At 42.9% G+C, this 22,909-nt stretch overlaps 1 protein-coding gene across 6 annotated transcripts in view; it reads right to left on the reverse strand.

Moving 5' to 3' along the window:
* Positions 1–22,909, reverse strand: part of KCNAB2 (potassium voltage-gated channel subfamily A regulatory beta subunit 2) — a 254,260-nt gene that overhangs the window by 169,309 nt on the left and 62,042 nt on the right. For 4 of the 6 annotated variants that reach the window (XM_069741823.1, XM_069741824.1, XM_069741825.1 and 1 more), the window contains exons 2-3: positions 21,395–21,520; positions 14,391–14,432 (exon numbers count right to left, since the gene is read on the reverse strand). In XM_069741823.1, coding sequence (XP_069597924.1) covers positions 14,391–14,432; positions 21,395–21,471 — 119 coding nt within the window. In that variant the 5' untranslated portion in view covers positions 21,472–21,520. The remainder of the gene's footprint in view (positions 1–14,390; positions 14,433–21,394; positions 21,521–22,909) is intronic. The other 2 variants (XM_069741827.1, XM_069741828.1) reach the window with 1 other exon arrangement.

A 22,909-nucleotide genomic window follows, 5' to 3' on the forward strand; every position in this document is an offset into this window, starting at 1 on the left:
CTCTTACATTCTGACTTCATGCTTCCTCACATGAATGGAGAGATCAAAACCACAGATAACATCACCATACTCGGCTTTTAAAATACTCTGTGCTGCTGAAAACAGCATACATTAAAAAAAAAAGTCTTATAGTGGGAAGGGTATGAGATCAAAGGCCTGTGTGATGCTTGTCTCTACCAAACCAACAATCCTCGACTATCCGCAATTAAGAGTTAAGAAATGGAAAGAAGTTAATTCTGCGCCATCAGTGGATCAAGAATGAGACGTAACTGGTATCCAGAAATACGGTTTATTCGTCAAAGCGTTTCGAAGTTCAAAACTTCTATATCCGGACAAACCACAATGACTCCACCGTAGACATGAACGCTTATCCCGAGCGTTTGTGCGATATTAAGAGAGAGTGAGGAGAAGAAAAAAACGGAGACCAGGGGCGCACTGAATTTACTAGATATTTCTGCCTCTTTTTTTTTACTGTATTATACATCATGGATGTGGCAAAGTGAGAAAAAAAATGTGCCAGATGTGGCTAGTAGGTTGGAGCACATACTATGCCCCTGCACCGCTGAGAGACGGCGCACTTTCCTCTCATTCACACAATCATCTTATAACACGATTAACAGTCCCCAACTGTCAAGAGTCCAGCACTACAAATACCAGAAAGTCTCCAGTCCACAGAAAACGTCCAAAACTATAGAGCCAATGCGTTCCAGACTGCTCAATGTCAGCAAAAGCATTTCCTCCGATGACCACAGTCGATGGATTTTGCAAATTGCAGAAGCTGCAGGAAATGTAGAGCAATATTTAATAATTCATACGAGCTCAGCACAATCACACTCCGATCATCATCAAAGAGAGGATCATTCACCGGGGAAGTCGTATAGAAGGAGAACCGCTGTCAAATATTCCTTTCATACAGTGGGGCAAAAAAGTATTTAGTCAGTCAGCAATAGTGCAAGTTCCACCACTTAAAAAGATGAGAGGCGTCTGTAATTTACATAATAGGTAGACCTCAACTATGGGAGACAAACTGAGAAAAAAAATCCAGAAAATCACATTGTCTGTTTTTTTAACATTTTATTTGCATATTGTGGTGGAAAATAAGTATTTGGTCAGAAACAAAATTTCATCGCAATACTTTGTAATATATCCTTTGTTGGCAATGACAGAGGTCAAACGTTTTCTGTAAGTCTTCACAAGGTTGCCACACACTGTTGTTGGTATGTTGGCCCATTCCTCCATGCAGATCTCCTCTAGAGCAGTGATGTTTTTGGCTTTTCGCTTGGCAACACGGACTTTCAACTCCCTCCAAAGGTTTTCTATAGGGTTGAGATCTGGAGACTGGCTAGGCCACTCCAGGACCTTGAAATGCTTCTTACGAAGCCACTCTTTCGTTGCCCTGGCGGTGTGCTTTGGATCATTGTCATGTTGAAAGACCCAGCCACGTTTCATCTTCAATGCCCTTGCTGATGGAAGGAGGTTTGCACTCAAAATCTCACGATACATGGCCCCATTCATTCTTTCATGTACCCGGATCAGGCGTCCTGGCCCCTTTGCAGAGAAACAGCCCCAAAGCATGATGTTTCCACCACCATGCTTTACAGTAGGTATGGTGTTTGATGGATGCAACTCAGTATTCTTTTTCCTCCAAACACGACAAGTTGTGTTTCTACCAAACAGTTCCAGTTTGGTTTCATCAGACCATAGGACATTCTCCCAAAACTCCTCTGGATCATCCAAATGCTCTCTAGCAAACTTCAGACGGGCCCGGACATGTACTGGCTTAAGCAGTGGGACACGTCTGGCACTGCAGGATCTGAGTCCATGGTGGCATAGTGTGTTACTTATGGTAGGCCTTGTTACATTGGTCCCAGCTCTCTGCAGTTCATTCACTAGGTCCCCCCCGCGTGGTTCTGGGATTTTTGCTCACCGTTCTTGTGATCATTCTGACCCCACGGGGTGGGATTTTGCGTGGAGCCCCAGATCGAGGGAGATTATCAGTGGTCTTGTATGTCTTCCATTTTCTAATTATTGCTCCCACTGTTGATTTCTTCACTCCAAGCTGGTTGGCTATTGCAGATTCAGTCTTCCCAGCCTGGTGCAGGGCTACAATTTTGTTTCTGGTGTCCTTTGACAGCTCTTTGGTCTTCACCATAGTGGAGTTTGGAGTCAGACTGTTTGAGGGTGTGCACAGGTGTCTTTTTATACTGATAACAAGTTTAAACAGGTGCCATTACTACAGGTAATGAGTGGAGGAAAGAGGAGACTCTTAAAGAAGAAGTTACAGGTCTGTGAGAGCCAGCAATCTTGATTGTTTGTTTCTGACCAAATACTTATTTTCCACCATAATATGCAAATAAAATGTTAAAAAAACAGACAATGTGATTTTCTGGATTTTTTTTCTCAGTTTGTCTCCCATAGTTGAGGTCTACCTATGATGTAAATTACAGACGCCTCTCATCTTTTTAAGTGGTGGAACTTGCACTATTGCTGACTGACTAAATACTTTTTTGCCCCACTGTATGTCCTAACATTTTACACACAATGTATTATTGTCCACATGTAACATCACATTCTGGTGTCAGAACCTTCAGAATATACAGAGATCAGCGGCGCTATATAAGTGCGCATCTCTGCCAGCAGCAGAGGTCGGGTCACAGGTCAGTATGCCGGAAAATTATTATTCTGTCCCATAAAGAGGTTCTTCACCAGTGGTAATGTGCACTGTACCTAAACTATTGCAGAACCTCCTAATACACACCTCAGCTAGTGCAGAACCTCATACTACACAACTCAGCAGCTGCAGAACCTCATACCACACACATCAGCTGCTGCAGAACCTCCTAACACACACATCAGCAGCTGCAGAACCTCATACCACACACCTCAGCTGGTGCGGAACCTCATACCACACAACTCAGCTGCTGCGGAACCTCATACCACACAACTCAGCAGCTGCAGAATCTCCTAACACACACATCAGCTGCTGCAGAACCACATATCTCAGCTGCTGCGGAACCTCATACCAAACACCTCAGCTGCTGCAGAACCTCATACCAAACACCTCAGCTGCTGCAGAACCTCATACCAAACACCTCAGCTGCTGCAGAACCTCATACCAAACACCTCAGCTGCTGCAGAACCTCATACCACACAACTCAGCAGCTGCAGAATCTCCTAACACACACATCAGCTGCTGCAGAACCTCATACCAAACACCTCAGCTGCTGCAGAACCTCATACCACACAACTCAGCTGCTGCAGAACCTCATACCACACAACTCAGCAGCTGCAGAATCTCCTAACACACACATCAGCTGCTGCAGAACCACATATCTCAGCTGCTGCGGAACCTCATACCAAACACCTCAGCTGCTGCAGAACCTCATACCAAACACCTCAGCTGATGCAGAACCTCATACCAAACAACTCAGCAGCTGCAGAATCTCCTAACACACACCTCAGCTGCTGCAGAACCTCATACCAAACACCTCAGCTGCTGCAGAACCTCATACCACACAACTCAGCTGCTGCAGAACCTCATACCACACAACTCAGCAGCTGCAGAATCTCCTAACACACACATCAGCTGCTGCAGAACCACATATCTCAGCTGCTGCGGAACCTCATACCAAACACCTCAGCTGCTGCAGAACCTCATAATGCACACCTCAGCTGCTGCAGAACCTCATACCAAACACCTCAGCTGCTGCAGAACCTCATACCAAACACCTCAGCTGCTGCAGAACCTCATACCAAACACCGCAGCTGCTGCAGAACCTCATACCAAACACCGCAGCTGCTGCAGAACCTCATACCAAACACCTCAGCTGCTGCAGAACCTCATAATGCACACCTCTGCTGCTACAGATCCTCATAATGCACACCTCAGCTGCTACAGAACTTCATAATGCACACCTCAGCTGCTGCAGAAGCTCCTATTACACACCTCAGTTGCAGGTATACTGCACTTTATGAGAAATAAGAAGAGGCTCTACAGCATCTGAGGGGTGTATAAGGACGAATGCACATAATATATGTGTGTATATATACACACACACACATATATATATATACATACACACACACACACAAGTCTGCACCTCCTATAACTGGGCACTTATAAAGTGCTTTGACTCTGTAGCCACAACCCTTCACATTTGACGATTGAGACGCTTACACATAATTAAGTTATTTATGTTTCTATTCTGCAGATTCACCAATGTGATGTAAAAAATAAAATGCAAAGCCAGAAAGAGGATCTTCAGCATGCAAAAAGCCAAACAGCAGAAGGGATAGAACAAATGCCAGCACTGTATTCTTCCGACCACAAGTCTCATCATCAGAGCCAATAGTCTGCCCATCTAGAGACATCGGACGTCTTCCTTTTCTAATCTTGAGTCTTATAGTATGAAGATTACAGTAAAAAGAAACAATTTGCACTGCAGGAAAGCACAGGACCTCTACAAAGTGACTGCAGCCCATATCTTTGTTACTGTCCCCTGGAATAGTGCATCACCAGGTGAAGGGCAACACTCAGGATTGCTCCAACACTGGCGGTGGCCATGTCTGCACACATTCACCTGCACACAAAGCTGCAGACAACACTATGTGTCACCAAGAGTTGTGTGCAGTGGGAAAACTCAGATCTGAAGATACTTTGTATCTTTCTACCTTTAAATCCATCTCATACATAGATTGATAACTATAAGATAAATAGATAGGAGCCAAGTTATTATATATAAGTAGACAGACAATGGATAGACAAGATAAACTGACAGAGGGGATAGAGAATTATTACATAAATATTACAAAAGAAAGAAAGATAGAAAACGAAAGAAGGAAAGCAAGAAAGAAAATGAGAAGGGAAAAAAACGAAATGAGAATGAAAAATAGAAAAAAGAAAGGTATAGAGAAAAAGAAAGAAGGTAAAAAAGATATAGAAACAGTAAAAGAAATATAAAGAGGGAAAAAAATGAGAAAAAGAGGAGAATGAAAAAAAGAGGGTAAGGAAGAGAAAGTGAAGAAATGTAACAGTAAAAGAAAGAGAAAAGGAGGAAATAAGAGAAAGAAAAAGTTGAAAGACAAGGAAAAAGAGAAAAGAAAGATTGCAAGAAAATAAGAGTAAAAGCAAAAATAGAGAAAGATAGGAAGAAAGATAAAGAAGAAAAACAGAAAAGATCGATACATTGGTACGGTAAGTATATCTGAGGACGATAGATGACAAATACTTTTTCAGAGATACTTTTTCATCTTCGACCACGCTTCCCCAAAAAATAAATATAAATAATAAAATATTTACTGGATCTTGTAAATCCCAGAAGTTTATTTCACATAAGGAAACGCAAAGATCCCCCCAACAAATTCAAAGATTTGAGGAGGGGGGAAAAAAAAAAAAATATATAGCACCTGGCGCGGCGTGTGATCGGTAAGTTAAACACTTACCCGCTGTCTTGGTACTCTCCTCATTAAGGCCGGCGCGGTGGTAGGTTATAAGGGGCTGGCAGGAAGATGGACGTGGTGTGCGAACAATCCTGCTCCTCTATGGGAGTGTCGCTTACGCTTCCCGAGCTTAAAGCAATTGGTTTATAAAACTATTCCCTCAAGATCGCAGTGTTGAAACAGAAATCCATTAGCCCTGTTAGAGCCAGAAGGATGAGGAGGCTTTTGCTTTGGTGAAGTGCAAGTTGAATTATGCAAGACCCTGGAGTTGGTAATGGCCGGGATCTTCTTACTGTCCGCTAAGGGTTTTGGCGCCCGGCATCGCTTTCATGGCAGATTACTGTAAAGAACGGTCATCCATGGGGTACGTGTGGAGCTGGGAGCTGGGCCAAGCAATGCTCTCTAGAAGTGGCCTCCAGCTGCGGTGGAACTACAACTCCCAGCAGGCGACTTACTGAGTTATGGGGGACGCATTATAACATGACACATAAGGACGGACCGGCTCACCATATCTATTAGCAGCACCGTTACTTTGGCGCATTTTATGTCCCCGTGCCGTGTCGTCGAGCACCGTTACACAAAGATGTCAGCAAAAATACCTTCCATGCCAACATTGCTATTGATCTGATGGAAATTTGTCTCATCCCCAATTGAAAAAAAAAAAAAATGTATCTGACATTCCAAAAAAATCAGCTTCCCAATGCCCACGATTATAATGCGTGAAGCCGGTCCTACATACAGAGTTCCTGAACGACCTGTATTTATATTACGGCCGGGCTGTAACAGTTTGTCATCTTGGACAAGAATGCCGCAAGTCAGAACTACAAATCAGAATGACTTTTCAGCTACAGAAGTCGACAAAAGCAATAAAAAAAAACACGACAAATCAAGATGGCACAAATATCTGCCATAGGTCATGTCTGTTCGTGTAATGAAAACGCTCCAATGGTCGAAAATTATTTTTAATTATTTATTAAATTTTTTTAGTCATTCATAACCTCTAGTGTATCTGTAACAAAAATGTTGTATTTTGTTTTCTTTTATACACACACACATAATCTTTGATAAAAAAAAAAGTATATTATTAATCTTGCAATTTTCACACTGGCCTCTAGGGCTATTTTAGACTCCTACATCCTTTCAGGAAAACTTTTCAGCAGCCTCTTTATCGATACAGGCAGGATTACAATGACAGGTAACATAGCGTATAACCTTTACCCACCAATCGCAATGAGACATTACAGCTCTGCGTTTATAAGGACCTTCGCACACGCTCATTAGATGCTACAATACAAAAGATAGGCTCAGAGTCAGCCTATTGCTGCTAATGTACAGTCATGGACAAAAATTTTGAGAATGAGACAAATATTAATTTTTCCAAAGTCTACTGCTTCATTTTTTCTAATGGCAATTTGCATATACTCCTGAATGTCAGAGTGATCAGCTTAACAGCAATTACTGTACTTGCAAAGTCAATATTTGCCCAGAAAATGAACTTTAACCCCCAAAACACATTTCAACATCATTGCAGTCCTGCCTTAAAAGGAGCAGCTAACATTTTTTTAGTGATTGATCCAGTAACACAGGTGTGGGTGTTGATGAGGACAGGGCTGGCGATCAATCAGTCATGATTAAGTAAGAATGACATCACTGGACACTTTAAAAGGAGGCTGGTGCTTGGTATCATTGTTTCTCTACAGTTAACCATGGTTATCTCTAAAGAAACACGTGCAGCCATCATTGCACTGCACAAAAATGGCCTAACAGGGAAGAGTATCGCAGCTACAAAGATTGCACCTCAGTCAACAATCTATCGCATCATCAAGAACTTCAAGGAGAGAGCTTCCATTGTTGTCAAAAAGGCTCCAGGGCGCCCAAGAAAGACCAGCAAGCGCCAGTACCGTATCTTAAAACTGTTTCAGCTGCGGGATCGGACTACCAGCAGTGCCGAGCTTGCTCAGGAATGGCAGCAGGCTGGTGTGAGGGCTTCTGCACGCACTGAGGCGGAGACTCTTTGAGCAAGGCCTGGTTTCAAGGAGGGCAGCAAAGAAGCCACTTCTCTCCAGAAAAAACATCAGGGACCGACTGATATTCTGCAAAAGGTACAGGGAATAGACTGCTGAGGACTGGGGCAAAGTCATTTTCTCTGATGAATCCCCTTTTCAATTGTTTGGGACATCTGGAAAACAGCTTATTCAGAGAAGATGAGGTGAGCGCTCCCACCAGTCTTGTCTCATGCCAACTGGAAAGCATCCTGAAACCATTCATGTGTGGGGTTGCTTCTCAGCCAAGGGAATCGGCTCACTCACAGTCTTGCCTAAAAACACAGCCATGAATAAAGAATAGTACCAGAATGTCCTCCAAGAGCAACTTCTCCCAACCGTCCAAGAGCAGTTTGGCGCCCAACAATGCCTTTTCCAGCATGATGGAGCACCTTGCCATAAAGCAAAGGTGATAACTAAATGGCTCATGGAACAAAACAGAGATTTTGGGTCCATGGCCTGGAAACTCCCCAGATCTTAATCCCATTGAGAACTTGTGGACAAACAAAAACCAACAAATTCTGGCAAAATGCAAGCATTGATTATGCAAGAATGGACTGCTATCAGTCAGGATTTGGTCCAGAATTCTATTGAGAGCGTGCCAGGGAGAATTGCAGAGGTCTTGAAGAAGAAGGGTCAACACTGCAAATATTGACTTGCTGCATTAACTCATTCTAACTGTCAATATAACCTATTGGTACTCATAATATGATTGCAATTATATTTCTGTATGTGATATGAACATCAGACAAACACTAATAAAAACCAGAGGGCAGCAGATCATGTGAAAATATAATTTTGGTGTCATTCTCAAAATTTTTGGCCATGACTGTACATGTGCATTTTCTGAACAGCAGTGAGTCTAGAATAGCCCCGGTGGCCCGTGTGAAAATTGCAAGATTACACATTTTAATATAGATTGTGGAATAAGAAAAATATAAAACTGCCAAAAAGTATTTTAAAAATACATAAAGACATTTTTTGATGATCCATTCCCTTTAAACAGCATCTGAGAAAGATCTGAAAGACAATTTTATTATAAGGAATAGGACTGTTTTATTTAGAAAGCCATTAGAGGCCGCCATACTCAACAGAAAGGAGGGACTAAGCCGCTGCCTCTCTGGTGGTAACTTATCTCCAGTGGGTGAAAAAAGGATTGGGCATGGTCAATACCTGCGCTGCTACCCTTTACCACTATGTCAGTAAAGGTATTTGATCTTTATATACTCTCTTGTCCCGTATTTTTCGGCTTCTCTTGTTTGGTTTCCATCACTAGAGATGGGCGGACCCCTGGATAAGCTTCTATACCATTAAACAGAAACATTCCGCAGACTGCAGAACGTTCAGAGGAGAACGGGCAAAGGTTAAAGTACAAAGTGCTTGTCTGGATCATTAGCAGAGGAGAGGTATCGATCCGGAGACAGACAGAAGTCATCACGTCCCGCCCAGCACTCACACTCAGCATTTTTTGGCTTTTACAGTCTCTGCACCAACCAGCAAAGATAACATAGTAACATAGTAACATAGTAACATAGTTAGTAAGGCCGAAAAAAGACATTTGTCCATCCAGTTCAGCCTATATTCCATCATAATAAATCCCCAGATCTACGTCCTTCTACAGAACCTAATTGTATGATACAATATTGTTCTGCTCCAGGAAGACATCCAGGCCTCTCTTGAACCCCTCGACTGAGTTCGCCATCACCACCTTCTCAGGCAAGCAATTCCAGATTCTCACTGCCCTAACAGTAAAGAATCCTCTTCTATGTTGGTGGAAAAACCTTCTCTCCTCCAGACGCAAAGAATGCCCCCTTGTGCCCGTCACCTTCCTTGGTATAAACAGATCCTCAGCGAGATATTTGTATTGTCCCCTTAAATACTTATACATGGTTATTAGATCGCCCCTCAGTCGTCTTTTTTCTAGACTAAATAATCCTAATTTCGCTAATCTATCTGGGTATTGTAGTTCTCCCATCCCCTTTATTAATTTTGTTGCCCTCCTTTGTACTCTCTCTAGTTCCATTATATCCTTCCTGAGCACCGGTGCCCAAAACTGGACACAGTACTCCATGTGCGGTCTAACTAGGGATTTGTACAGAGGCAGTATAATGCTCTCATCATGTGTATCCAGACCTCTTTTAATGCACCCCATGATCCTGTTTGCCTTGGCAGCTGCTGCCTGGCACTGGCTGCTCCAGGTAAGTTTATCATTAACTAGGATCCCCAAGTCCTTCTCCCTGTCAGATTTACCCAGTGGTTTCCCATTCAGTGTGTAATGGTGACATTGATTCCTTCTTCCCATGTGTATAACCTTACATTTATCATTGTTAAACCTCATCTGCCACCTTTCAGCCCAAGTTTCCAACTTATCCAGATCCATCTGTAGCAGAATACTATCTTCTCTTGTATTAACTGCTTTACATAGTTTTGTAACATTTGCAAATATCGATATTTTACTGTGTAAACCTTCTACCAGATCATTAATGAATATGTTGAAGAGAACAGGTCCCAATACTGACCCCTGCGGTACCCCACTGGTCACAGCGACCCAGTTAGAGACTATACCATTTATAACCACCCTCTGCTTTCTATCACTAAGCCAGTTACTAACCCATTTACACACATTTTCCCCCAGACCAAGCATTCTCATTTTGTGTACCAACCTCTTGCGCGGCACGGTATCAAACGCTTTGGAAAAATCGAGATATACCACGTCCAATGACTCACCGTGGTGCAGCCTATAGCTTACCTCTTCATAAAAACTGATTAGATTGGTTTGACAGGAGCGATTTCTCATAAACCCATGCTGATATGGAGTTAAACAGTTATTCTCATTGAGATAATCCAGAATAACATCCCTCAGAAACCCTTCAAATATTTTACCAACAATAGAGGTTAGACTTACTGGCCTATAATTTCCAGGTTCACTTTTAGAGCCCTTTTTGAATATTGGCACCACATTTGCTATGCGCCAGTCATGCGGAACAGACCCTGTCGCTATAGAGTCCCTAAAAATAAGAAATAATGGTTTATCTATTACATTACTTAGTTCTCTTAGTACTCGTGGGTGTATGCCATCCGGACCCGGAGATTTATCTATTTTAATCTTATTTAGCCGGTTTCGCACCTCTTCTTGGGTTAGATTGGTGACCCTTAATATAGGGTTTTCATTGTTTCTTGGGATTTCACCTAGCATTTCATTTTCCACCGTGAATACCGTGGAGAAGAAGGTGTTTAATATGTTAGCTTTTTCCTCGTCATCTACAACCATTCTTTCCTCACTATTTTTTAAGGGGCCTACATTTTCAGTTTTTATTCTTTTACTATTGATATAGTTGAAGAACAGTTTGGGATTAGTTTTACTCTCCTTAGCAATGTGCTTCTCTGTTTCCTTTTCGGCAGCTTTAATTAGTTTTTTAGATAAAGTATTTTTCTCCCTATAGTTTTTTAGAGCTTCAATGGTGCTATCCTGCTTTAGTAGTGCAAATGCTTTCTTTTTACTGTTAATTGCCTGTCTTACTTCTTTGTTTAGCCACATAAGATGTAATACACACAAAAATGAATCGGATGCACCCAAAAGAATACTACGGTACATGTGCAGTATATAGATCATCTAAAGCAGGGATGTAAAACTTAAATACACAGATGGCCAAAATTAAAAGCTTGGACAAAGTTGCGGGCCAACCTTGATACAGTATTAAAAAAAAAAAAAAAAGTCTACAGTTGAGATAGTTTTTCCTTTTGATCAAATGTAATGATGACCTTTTTCATATGGAAACCTAAAGGGGTTGTCCCACGAACACAGTACATTTTAATTAACAGACCTTACAATAAAATATTGGAATAATATAAGATGTAAGAGTTGAAAAAAAAACCATATAGCCCGATGGTCTAAGTTCAAAATGTAATAACAAAAGAAAAAAAAAACCTTGAACGATACAGATGATAAACTATGATGCCAACAATAGTGCCCCCAAACACCGTAAGATACCCCACAGTGAATACCTCCACAGTACCCTCTGCATGCATGCTATGATGACCCTCATGTACCCCTCTCAAAGAATAGTTACCCGATTCTCCAAATGTAATCCCCACACAGCTCTACAAAGAGCATAATGGCCACAAAGTCCTCCATACAGTATAATGTCACTGAATAGTGCTCCATACATTATAATGGCCCCACATAGTGCTCCATACAATATTATGACCCCACATAGCCGTCCATATAATATAATGGGCCCCACATTGCCTTCCATACAGTATAATGACCATGCATAGTGCTCTGTACAGTTTAATGGCTCCACATAGTGCTCCATACAATATTATGACCCCACATAGCCGTCCATATAATATAATGGGCCCCACATTGCCTTCCATACAGTATAATGACCATGCATAGTGCTCTGTACAGTTTAATGGCTCCACATAGTGCTTCATACTGTTTAATTTCTACACACAGTGCTCCATACAGTATAATGGTCCCATATAGTATAATGGCCCCACATAGTCCTCTATACAGTATAATTGCCTCACATAACTCTCCATACAGTATAAAGGGCCCCCCATAGTCCTTTGCACAGTATAATGGCCCCACATAGTCCTCCATACAGTATAATGGGCCCCATATAGTCCTCCTTACAGTATAAAGGGCCCCACATAGTGTTCCATACAGTATAATGGCCTCACATAGTTCTCCATATAATATAAAGGGCCCCATATAGTCTTCTGCACATTATAATGGCCCCACATAGTGCTCCGTACAGTATAATGTGTCCCACATAGGGCACGTTGTCATAACGTCATTGTGCCCATTGAACGCCATTCGACTACGTCTGCTCACAGGCGGATACCGGCAGCCACTCGCTTCCAGGCTTTGGGGCAGTGCAGTCACCACTCACTAGTCAGTGTAGTCACTCCCCTGCTCCATGATTGACAGCCGGTTCTGCACACATACGGTGATGAGCAGACTGTCGATCCAAGTACCAGGGAGTGACTATTTAGTAGTTTGTTCACTGTGCAGTTAGTGGTAACGGTAACCGCTCCCTGCACGGCCACAACGCCTGGAAGCGAGTGGCTGCAGCAAAGATAGAACTTTATTTTCTCCCTGTAGCCGCTGTTTCAGAAAGAAGGCCAGGCATTGCTTAAATCATATTTAGGTGCAGATTAACCCATTTATAGAGCGTTTATGGTGGTGACAAGTGCTCTATAAGTAAAGAGAAACCTTAAAAAGAAGAATTTAGAATTCTAGATACTAAGAAGCGCCGTCATGTAAGTGACGTCAAATAAGGCACATGTGTGATTGCAGGAACATCACTCATACGACGGACGATATACAATACCGGTTCGGGTGGTCAAAAGACGAAAAAAGTCAAATAGCAAAATAGTGGACAATAACGACAAATTCCAGTGTGAAGTTCAGCTCTGCAGCACAGACTGCTGTTCTAGTAGGGGAAGCACTGTGCAGACCAATGTCGGTGTATATGTTTTGCTCTGAAATTATTTTGCTTTTCTGACAGATTTAGGTAATATCGTATAGAGATGAAGCAGGTTCACACAAACAGGATACCGCGTCATCACAGAAGAAAACAAACAGTCATTTCGTTATATCACTCCACAAGGTTGCACAACACTGATGTACAGACATAAAGGGACAGGTCCACCCTTACGACCAATATTTTATGTTTTTTTGTTCCAATGCATCTAAAAAAGGGAAAAATTTGCAAAAACTTTACAACTTTGTAAATCTTATTTTTGTCGTCCTCTCCTATGCAAACCTATGTGTCTCCATAGAAACAGATAATAAACACTGAGCACTCAGATTTTACTATCATACGCCCTTTTAGCTGGACCCCTAATTGTTTATTTTCTTGCATTTGGCAGTATGGCAACAAGTAGAAGCCAGATGGCAACATGATCGCGGAATCAGACTACGAGCTGTTTGCTTGCAGTCTGTTGCTATGGAGACACACAAGTCTGCATGGGAACTGTAGACGCAGAACAGAAGTAGACTTTTCATTTCATTTTAGATGCATAAAAGATTAGATGCAAAGATGGACTTTACCTTTAAATAAGAAAATCATGCATGAATCGCATAGAAATAAGGCCTTATTCACACGTCCGTGTACATTTTGCAACCGTTTGTGCTCCTAGTGTCCATTTTCATCATCTGAGCGTTATTCATTTCTCTCGTACATTTAAAAAAAAAAAAAAAAAAAAAAAAAAAAAAAGAAAAAGAAAAAATTCGGATGGAGGTTTCCCGAGCTGTTCATGAACTTCATAGCTGTATCGCAGTGGTGAACGTGCGACTTGCCAGAAAGGTTACTCAAATCTTATAACATTTTTGGCGTAAAAAGTGCCGCCATTACACATTGATTTAATAGGCTTGGTGTAACCACGTCCCGTCCCTTCCTGGCTTCAAATTTTGGAATAGTTGCTTAAAACGGCAAAAAAAAAGCGAACAAAATGTTTGCACCTTTGCGTTGCGCAAAAGGTTTGCGACTATTCAAAGCGTCCTAGGGAAGTTTCCTAGAGTACACACTTTGATGTCTCCGGCCCTTTATATTCTGTGGGGCTATTAAACTCTTTTCTCCCGGACAATTTTGCGGACAGAAGTCGCCCATTAAGTAGTTAATGATTCCGAAAAAAAAAAAAAGGAAAAAAAACAAAAGACGTACAGCACACAGATGGCATCCATCTGTTTTCTTTTTTCTATAGATTACTAGAAATAGCTTAGAAATCAACCGTCTGATTTTTTTTTTGGGCTTATGAGAAAAATGAATGACACACAGATGGTAAAAAAAAGAACACAAAGATTTATTTAAAAAAAAATAAAAAAATAAACGGACCAGACATGAAGGTGTGAAGATGAGGGGAAAACAACAACAACAACACACAGAGTCCGCGGGGTACCTGTAAAACTGAAGTTGGCGTTTGGGACTCCCATATCGAGCACTTGGGAAGCATGAAGGAAAAGAGAGAAAGATTCCACACATCACATTGCAAATTCTGAAAAGTGAGCTGAGCGCCGCGGATTTATCTCGCGCCCTATCCGTGTACCTGGTACAACAGCGACACCTAGTGAAAAATGGGAAAGTGGACACAGCCCGGAGGGAGCGAAGGAACGGGCACTTATGACACCTGCCTATACTTATATAGAAGAGCATAGTCGCTGTACAACTAGGAACACTTCTCCATCAGGACATGCTCACATGGGTGGATACAATACAAATATACAAGACGGTTATTAGGGGCAAAAGCTGGAGAGTATCACAGCAAACAGGGGGAGTTACCAAATCTCATTCACATGCCACAAACAAAATCCATGCAGAAGCGAGCTGCGGTGAAGATCTGCGAGAAAATCTGCCTGTTGTACACGCAGAATTTTATTACGGCTCTGAATGAATCAAATACAAGAAGAGGGGTGGGCACCACTGTGGGCACCTCGCCACAAATCCTACTCCAGTCAATGCGGGGGGTAAGACCTGTGGCGTAGTGAACACTGGTGCGTGACATGAATTTGACAGGTGGTGGTCATCCTGCCCCAGGTCAGCCCAGTTTATTGGAGCTCGGCAAAAATGGCGTGAGAACTAGTGATGAACGTACCCGGATGAGGTGCTGACCGAGTGTCTTCGGCGGGCTCGAATGATATGTTTGAGTCCCCCGCGGCCGCATGCCTCGCGGCTGTTTGACAAACACATATAGGGATCTCCTGTTTGTTAGGCAATCCATCCATGTGTTGTGCTTGTCAAACAGCCGTGAGACATGCAGCCATGGGGACTCTAACATATCATTCGAGTACGACGAAGACACTCGGACACCAACTTATCCCGGTACGTTCGCTCATCACTTGTGAGAACGCCAAGAGTCGCTAAATTTTAGCGAAGTTTCAAGTTTCACCAAAATTATACGGCTTTTCAAAACTTTTTACTCCAGACTAGTGATGTAAAGGCTTTGATTAATTGGGCCTCATATCTTCTAAATTTGCACTATTACAATGGGTTTCTTATAGTGCGGATTCATGGTCATGTGTAATATATAACGCCTTAATAAATGGCAACTGTTGGTGTTTTTTCTGTTTTTTTTTTTTTTTTTTAAATACTTTATTTTCTTTAATGGAACGTGTCATATTGGCTATGATCTCAGATCTGCAGGAAGGATGTTATAGAGAATTTGGACATGATATATATTTTTGTGGGAAAAGTTTCAGCACAAGTTGTTTCATAGTCATTAAAATCCCTGGTGTTTTGTATGTATGAGTCCAGTTGGTGGTCCTACTAGTGACTGACAGCCATCTCTGCAGGCAGTTATACAAGGTAGACTGTCAGTCACTAGTAGGCCTGCCCACTGGACTCATACAGTCATTGAAATCCCTGGTGTTTGAATATATGAGTCCAGTGGGCGGGCCTACTAGTGACTGACAGTCTACTTTGTATAACTGCCTCCAGAGAAAGCCTGCCCACTGGACTCATACATTCAAACACCAGGGATTTCAATGACTATGTAGGAGTCCAGTGGGTGGGCCTACTAGTGACTGACAGCTCTCTCTGCAGGCAGTTATACAAGGTAGACTGTCAGTCACTAGTAGGCCCGCCCACTGGTCTCATACATACAAAACACTGGGGATTTCAATGACAACAAGTTATACTGAATATTTTCCTACAAACCCAAATATCATTCGGCTCAGCTTCTCCTTCTGTCTTCCATATTGTCCACAGATCGGACTGCATGTACAATGCGACAGGATCTCTTTAATTAGGGTTTGAACATATTTTTTCAAATATAAGGGGCAAATTTATAAAAGTGATCTAAAAGAAAATCGGCCTTTCATGCCAAGAGCTGTTTAAATAGAGAACGTGGATTTGTTAAGTCACTTTGTATTTTAGATGCACTGGATCAATAAAAGAAATTGGTTGCAAAAGTATACATATCCCTTAAGACGAGCGCTGCATCTTACAGACTTCTGTGCGTGCATTAAGAAAATTAAGACTGACTGATACAGACTAATAATTTTCTATCTGTGATGAGGGCAATGCTGTGCAAATATTGTCTTTAGTTGACAACTTATGGTAATCACATTTTTTTTCAGGAGGGATAAGAGGAACAGCACAATGTGCAGTTATAAGAAAAAGTGCTCCACGATTGTAAATTAGGAAAAAAAAGGATCTCTTTATTTAATTATCCTCCAGGAATCACAGAACTATGACTTTAATGTAATATACTTCATTAGCTTAATTTCTTCCTTCTCTCCCTATATACCTAGGTTATGCTGCTTTAGAAGCTCCTTTCAGCTGCTGCTCAATAAAGAATCTGTCCACTCTTTACAAACAGAGTATGGGAATCTCCTGGTCTGAGTACAGTGAGGTGTAGAGAGGTTCAGACAGGGAAAGTCACCGTGTAAGGGGTGTACTGGGACCGTGTAATACTCCACTCCCTTGTTTAGTGTTACTATCCCCTTTGCCTATATCTATATATATAATTGTCTAAGGGTTTTTCTGTCTGTCTGTCTGTCTTGGAAATCCCGGCTCTCTGATTGGTCGAGGCCGCCAGGCCTCGACCAATCAGAGACCGGCACAGCATCGATGTAGAAATCCCGCGTCTCTGATTGGTCGAGGCCGCCAGGCCTCGACCAATCAGCGACGAGCACAGCGACGATGTCATAAAGGACGTAGATATCCCGCGTCTCTGATTGGTCGAGGCCTCGACCAATCAGCAACGGGCACAACGGCGATGATGTCATAATGGTTGCCATGGCGACGATGTCATAAAGGTCGCCTCGACCAATCAGCGACGGGCACAATCTGCCGCGAATTCTGGAATCATCATTGTCCATATACTACGGGGACATGCATATTCTAGAATACCCGATGCGTTAGAATCGGGCCACAATCTAGTATTTGTATAAATGTTCATACTTGTCTTACAATGTATATTGTTGTGTTATAGGGAAAGTGCAGAGTTCTTTTCTAGCCACTAGATGGGGGCACAGTGTAGCTTGTAGCAATAGCCCTGCAAATAGTTAATATAGGAGGGGCCACTGTGGGATAAGACAGAGAGTTTCCTGCTTGTACTTCAGAAAGAGTCTGGGAGGGCCTGAGTGCCCAGACAGTCCTGAAGGGCTTAATGCCTGGGACCACGCAGTGACCACGTAACGTTCTTAAGAGTGAAGCCCAGGCATCTAGCACCAGCGGGCCTGAATACCAATGGTTCAGCAGAGGAAACAGTGCAGCAGTAGTGGGAACTGTAGCTGCAAGAGAAGTCACAGCATTGCAGGCAGGTCGCTCATCATGTGGCAGCTTATTGCGTGGGCTGATGCTCTCAGAACCGGTGTGAAACGGCCGAGGGAACCCACAAACGAAGTAAGTCTGGATAGGGAGGACGCTGAGGAACCGAAAGTTAGGGTACCGTCACACAGTGGCACTTTGATCGCTAGGACGGCACGATCCGTGACGTTCCAGCGATAACGTTACGATCTCGCTGTGTCTGACACGCTACTGCGATCAGGGACCCCGCTGAGAATCGTACGTCGTAGCAGATCGTTTGAAACTTTCTTTCGTCCCTGGATCTCCCGCTGACATCGCTGAATTGGCGTGTGTGACGCCGATTCAGCGATGTCTTCACTGGTAACCAGGATAAACATCGGGTTACTAAGCGCTGGGCCGCGCTTAGTAACCCGATGTTTACCCTGGTTACCAGCGTAAACGTTAAAAAAAAAAAAAAAACACTACATACTTACCTTCAGCTGTCTGTCCCCGGCGCTGTGCTTCTCTGCACTCCTCCTGCATCCTGTGTCAGCGCCGGTCAGCCGGAAAGCAGAGCGGTGACGTCACCGCTCTGCTTTCCGGCTGACCGGCGCTGACAGTGCAGAGGAAAGCACAGCGCCGGGGACAGACAGCTAAAGGTGAGTATGTAGTGTTTGTTTTTTTAACGTTTACGCTGGTAACCAGGGTAAACATCGGGTTACTAAGCGCGGCCCCTAACCCGATGTTTACCCTGGTTACCGGGGAACTCGGGATCGTTGGTCGCTGGAGAGCTGTCTGTGTGACAGCTCTCCAGCGACCAAACAGCGACGCTGCAGCGATCGACATCGTTGTCGTATCGCTGCAGCGTCGTTTTAGTGTGACGGTACCCTTACGGTTCGACTTGGGAACGTGCTAAGTGACAGAGAGAGGAGGACATGAAAAGGGGAAGCGCTACACTGCGTGAAATCTGATGTAGATGCTGTAACAAACATGGATGTGCTGTGTAAGAAGATCAGTAAAGAGGTTGATTTGAAAGTTGAAATGGACTATGGCTCATTTTGTGCTAAACCGTACAGAGGGGGCTTCGAGCAACATAGAGAAGGCACTGGAGGTGCAGACGATAAAGCCACAGGTATGCAGAGCAATGAGTACTGTTTTCATGTGATGGGAGACCAGGGCACGACTACGCATATGCTCTCGGCCATGACTATGGCCCTGGCCGTCCCTCACAACTGCACAGACTGATAATGTAGCTGTTAAATGCAACTTTTAAATAACCAAGAAGTGGACATTGGAACAGCACTGCAGCTTAGTGTTAGGGAAAGAAGGAAGAAAAATAAGGTATTGAAGCACACTGCTCAAAAAAATAAAGGGAACACAAACACAATGCAATTCCAAGTTGATCACACTTCTGTGAAATCAAATTGTGCAGTTATGAAGCAACACTGATTGTGAATCAATATCTCCTGCTGTTGTGCAAATGAAGCAGACAACAGGTAGAAATGATAGGCAATTAACAAGACAAACCCTATAAAGGAGTGATTCTGCAGGGGGTGACTACAGACCATTTCTGGCTGTTTTGGTCATTTTTGCATTTTGTCATTGCACTCACCCCAAGAGGTACAGTAGCATGCGGAGGTGTTTACAACCCACAGAAGTTTCTTAGGTAGAGCAGCTCATCCAGGATGGCACATCAATGGGAGCTGTGGCAAGAAGGGTAGCTGTGTCTGTCAGAACAGTGCCCAGAGCATGGAGCAGATGCCAGGAGACAGGCCTGTGTACCAGGAGACATGGAGGGGGCCGTAGGAGGGCAACAACCCAGCCGCAGGACCTCTACCTCCTCCTTTGTCTAAGGAGGAACAGTGTCAGAGTCCTGCAAAATTACCTCCAGCAGACCAGTAACATCCATGTATCTGCTCAAACTATCAGAAATAGACTCCATGAGAGTGGGTGCTGTGCTAACAGACCAACAACGTGCAGGGCAATTGGCATTTGCCAGAGAACACTAAGATTGGCAGATTCGACATTGGCGCCCTGTGTTCTTCACAGATGAGAGCAGGTTCACACTGAGCACATGTGACAGATGTGACAGAGTCTGGAGACGCTGTGGAGAACGTTCTGCTGCCTGCAGCTTCCTCCTGTATCACCGGTTTGGTAGTGGGTTAGTAATGATGTGGGGAGGCATTGTGGGAAGGGCCGCACAGTCCTTCATGTGCTCGCCAGAGGTAGCCTGACTGCCATTAGGTACTGAGATGAGATCCTCAGACCAATTGTGAGACCATATGCTGGTGCATTGGGCCCTGGGTTCCTTCTGATACCTGACAATGCCAGAGCTCATGTGGCTGGAGTGTGTCAGCAGTTCCTGCAAGATGAAGACACTGATGCTATGGACTGGCCCGCCCGTTCCCCAGACCTGAATCCAATCGAGCAAATCTTGGACATCATGTCTTGTTCCACCCACCAACACCACAGACTGTCCAGAAATTGACCGATGTGTTAATCCATGTCTGGGAGGAGAACCCTCAGGAGAACATCTGTCGCCTCATCAGGAGCATGCCCAGGTGTTGTAGGGAGGTCATACAGGCATGTGGAGGTCACACACACTACTGAGCATCATTTTCTTGTCTTGAGGCATTTCTACTGAAGTTGGATCAGCCTGTAATTTGATTTTCCACTTTGATTTTCAGCAACATTCTAAATCCAGACCTCAATGAGATATTAATTTTGATTTACATTGATCATTTTTAAGTTTTACTGTTCTCAACATATTCTATTATGTAATGAATAAAGATTTGCAACTGGAATATGTCATTCAGTGATATCTAGGATGTGGTAATTTAGTGTTCCCTTTATTTTTTTGAGCAGTGCAATTACAAAAATTCCTAACTTTGCAATGCGTGGAGGCCAATTAAAGGGAACCTGTCACCCCCCACAGGTGTTTGCAACTAAAAGAGCCACCTTGTGCAGCACTAATGCTGCATTCTGACAAGGTGGCTCTTTTAGTTATGCTCCCTGCACATGCTGAAATAAACGTTTATAAAATGTGCCCCCTCATACCGTGAAATCGCCAAGGAGGCGGGTCTTTCCTTCCTAATCAGACGCAGCACAGCTGTCACTCCGGGCCTGTGTGCGCCGGGCACCGCCTCCTCTTGCAACATTATCGTCCCCTGACATCCCCTTTAACTATCCTTACACTATATTCACCAGTCTATGCAGGGGACTTTCCCTGTTTTAATCTTTCTGTCCCTCCTCCAAACTCAGACAGAGGAATTTCCATACTGTGGATATAGCAGACAGATCTTGCTGAGCAGCAGCTGAAAGGAACATCTAAAGGCGCATGAGCTAGGTAGTTAAAACAGCTCTGCAGCATAGTGCTGAAAAATAAGGTGATGAAGAACATTACAAATAAAAATCATAACTTTGCGATGCCTGGTGGATAGTTACATAAAAATTTTTTTTTTTTAAATGTAAGTTATTCTTTAATTAGAACCTCCAGTAAGACAAAATCATCGTATTACAGGTTTATTGACAACTATGAATGCAAATACTACAACTATCAATACATTACAAGTAGATTACATATATAAGTAACTACACTAAGCACTGATATTAGGATAATACATAAAGAATAAAGCATAACACTAATAATAAATAATAATAAGTGATAACACTTACCTGTAAATCATTCCTGGAGAGCCAGTCTGTCGCAGTGATAGTCTAGCTGGGGAGTCTGTAGTGGATTCCGGATACATGGAGCCAGCGTCGGGGGCTGTGCTCAATGCGATGGTCGCCTTCTATAAACTAAACATACAAAATGCAGAAACTTAAAATCAGAAAATATCCCCCCAAAAAACAATAAAATGTATAATTATCTTCTATTACTACATAATATGACAATGCACCTGCTGACCAAGACATGGCAGGCGCCGAGACATTACAGGATGGAGGAGACGGTGGAATATATTAAATAGGAGCTGTGCACTCTGAAAAGGAAGTTAAAAAAGAAAAAAAGCTAGTAAAATCCATTAATACAGCATGGACTGGATCAAGCAATGGGGGTTAATTGTGAAGCCATTACTTTTGTATGCGATCAATAATTACGTTTTTCCGATCAGCAATTTTCGCCCACTTCAACTTACAGAACCAATACAAAACATCAAAGGGTAAAATATGTATTTATTAGTCTCCATTGTTTGAAATGGGCGTCATACAGAATAATAACAAAGTTAATAGATTGGGTTATCATAAAAATTTTCCACGTTTTACAGGAATAAGGAGTAACTGCACTCTCTTCGTCTGTCCACCAGAGGGAGACAGTGTACAGTAGAAGGAATACTGCAGTAAAAAGTTCTTGGTTTGCAACCATTGAGCCGCAATGTCGCAAAAGTCGTGCAACAGGCGCATCCGCGGGAAAACAAAGATTTACACAGCTTATAGTAAAACATGTGCACGATTTCTTCCTTGCTTTAGATTCCCTGCGCATGTGGCTTACACATGTCAAATACTAATGACACACAATGGATCCCTGTAGTAAAGCTATGTTCACATGTCCAGCGTCAGATCCAGCAGAAATCTGTTGGGATAAAAGTTGTACTTTTTTGTCCGTTATTCACCAACTAATCTCTGCCGGATCCGTTTTTTTTTTAAATAATATTGGGGGTCAATGGGCAACGGATCCTAGCAGTAGCCGCACAGACTGATGGCCGACGTGCATTCAGAACCTGCCACTACTAATCACGCAAAGACGTCCGAATTTATACAAGAGTCAATCCAAACACCACGGTCAAACACTGAGGTTTTGTCAAGGCTTTGAGCAATTTTCCAAAAAATCAACATAAAACTGCAACATGCAAACTAATCTTAAAGGGTGAAAGGGGTTAAAAGGGTTCTCCAGGCACATAATATCGACGAATTTCTCTGGGAAAGATCATCAATATCAGATCGGTGGGGGTCCGACACCAGTCAGATGACCGCAGCTTTGTCAGCTGTGAACATTGAATAAAGCAGCACTTCTCAGCGCCATGGCCATGCAATGTGTGGCGGCCACTGCCGAGTGTAGGACATTAGAATAAAGCCCCCGTACACAGACTATTGTCGGAGAAACCACTGATATCCATAGGTGTGCACGGCATTCCTGGTCAATATGTCAGGGAACATATTTCAGACTGCTGATCCTTTTGTTCTCCCTTA

This window comes from Ranitomeya imitator, chromosome 10, assembly GCF_032444005.1.
Source record: "Ranitomeya imitator isolate aRanImi1 chromosome 10, aRanImi1.pri, whole genome shotgun sequence".
NCBI lineage: Eukaryota > Metazoa > Chordata > Amphibia > Anura > Dendrobatidae > Ranitomeya > Ranitomeya imitator.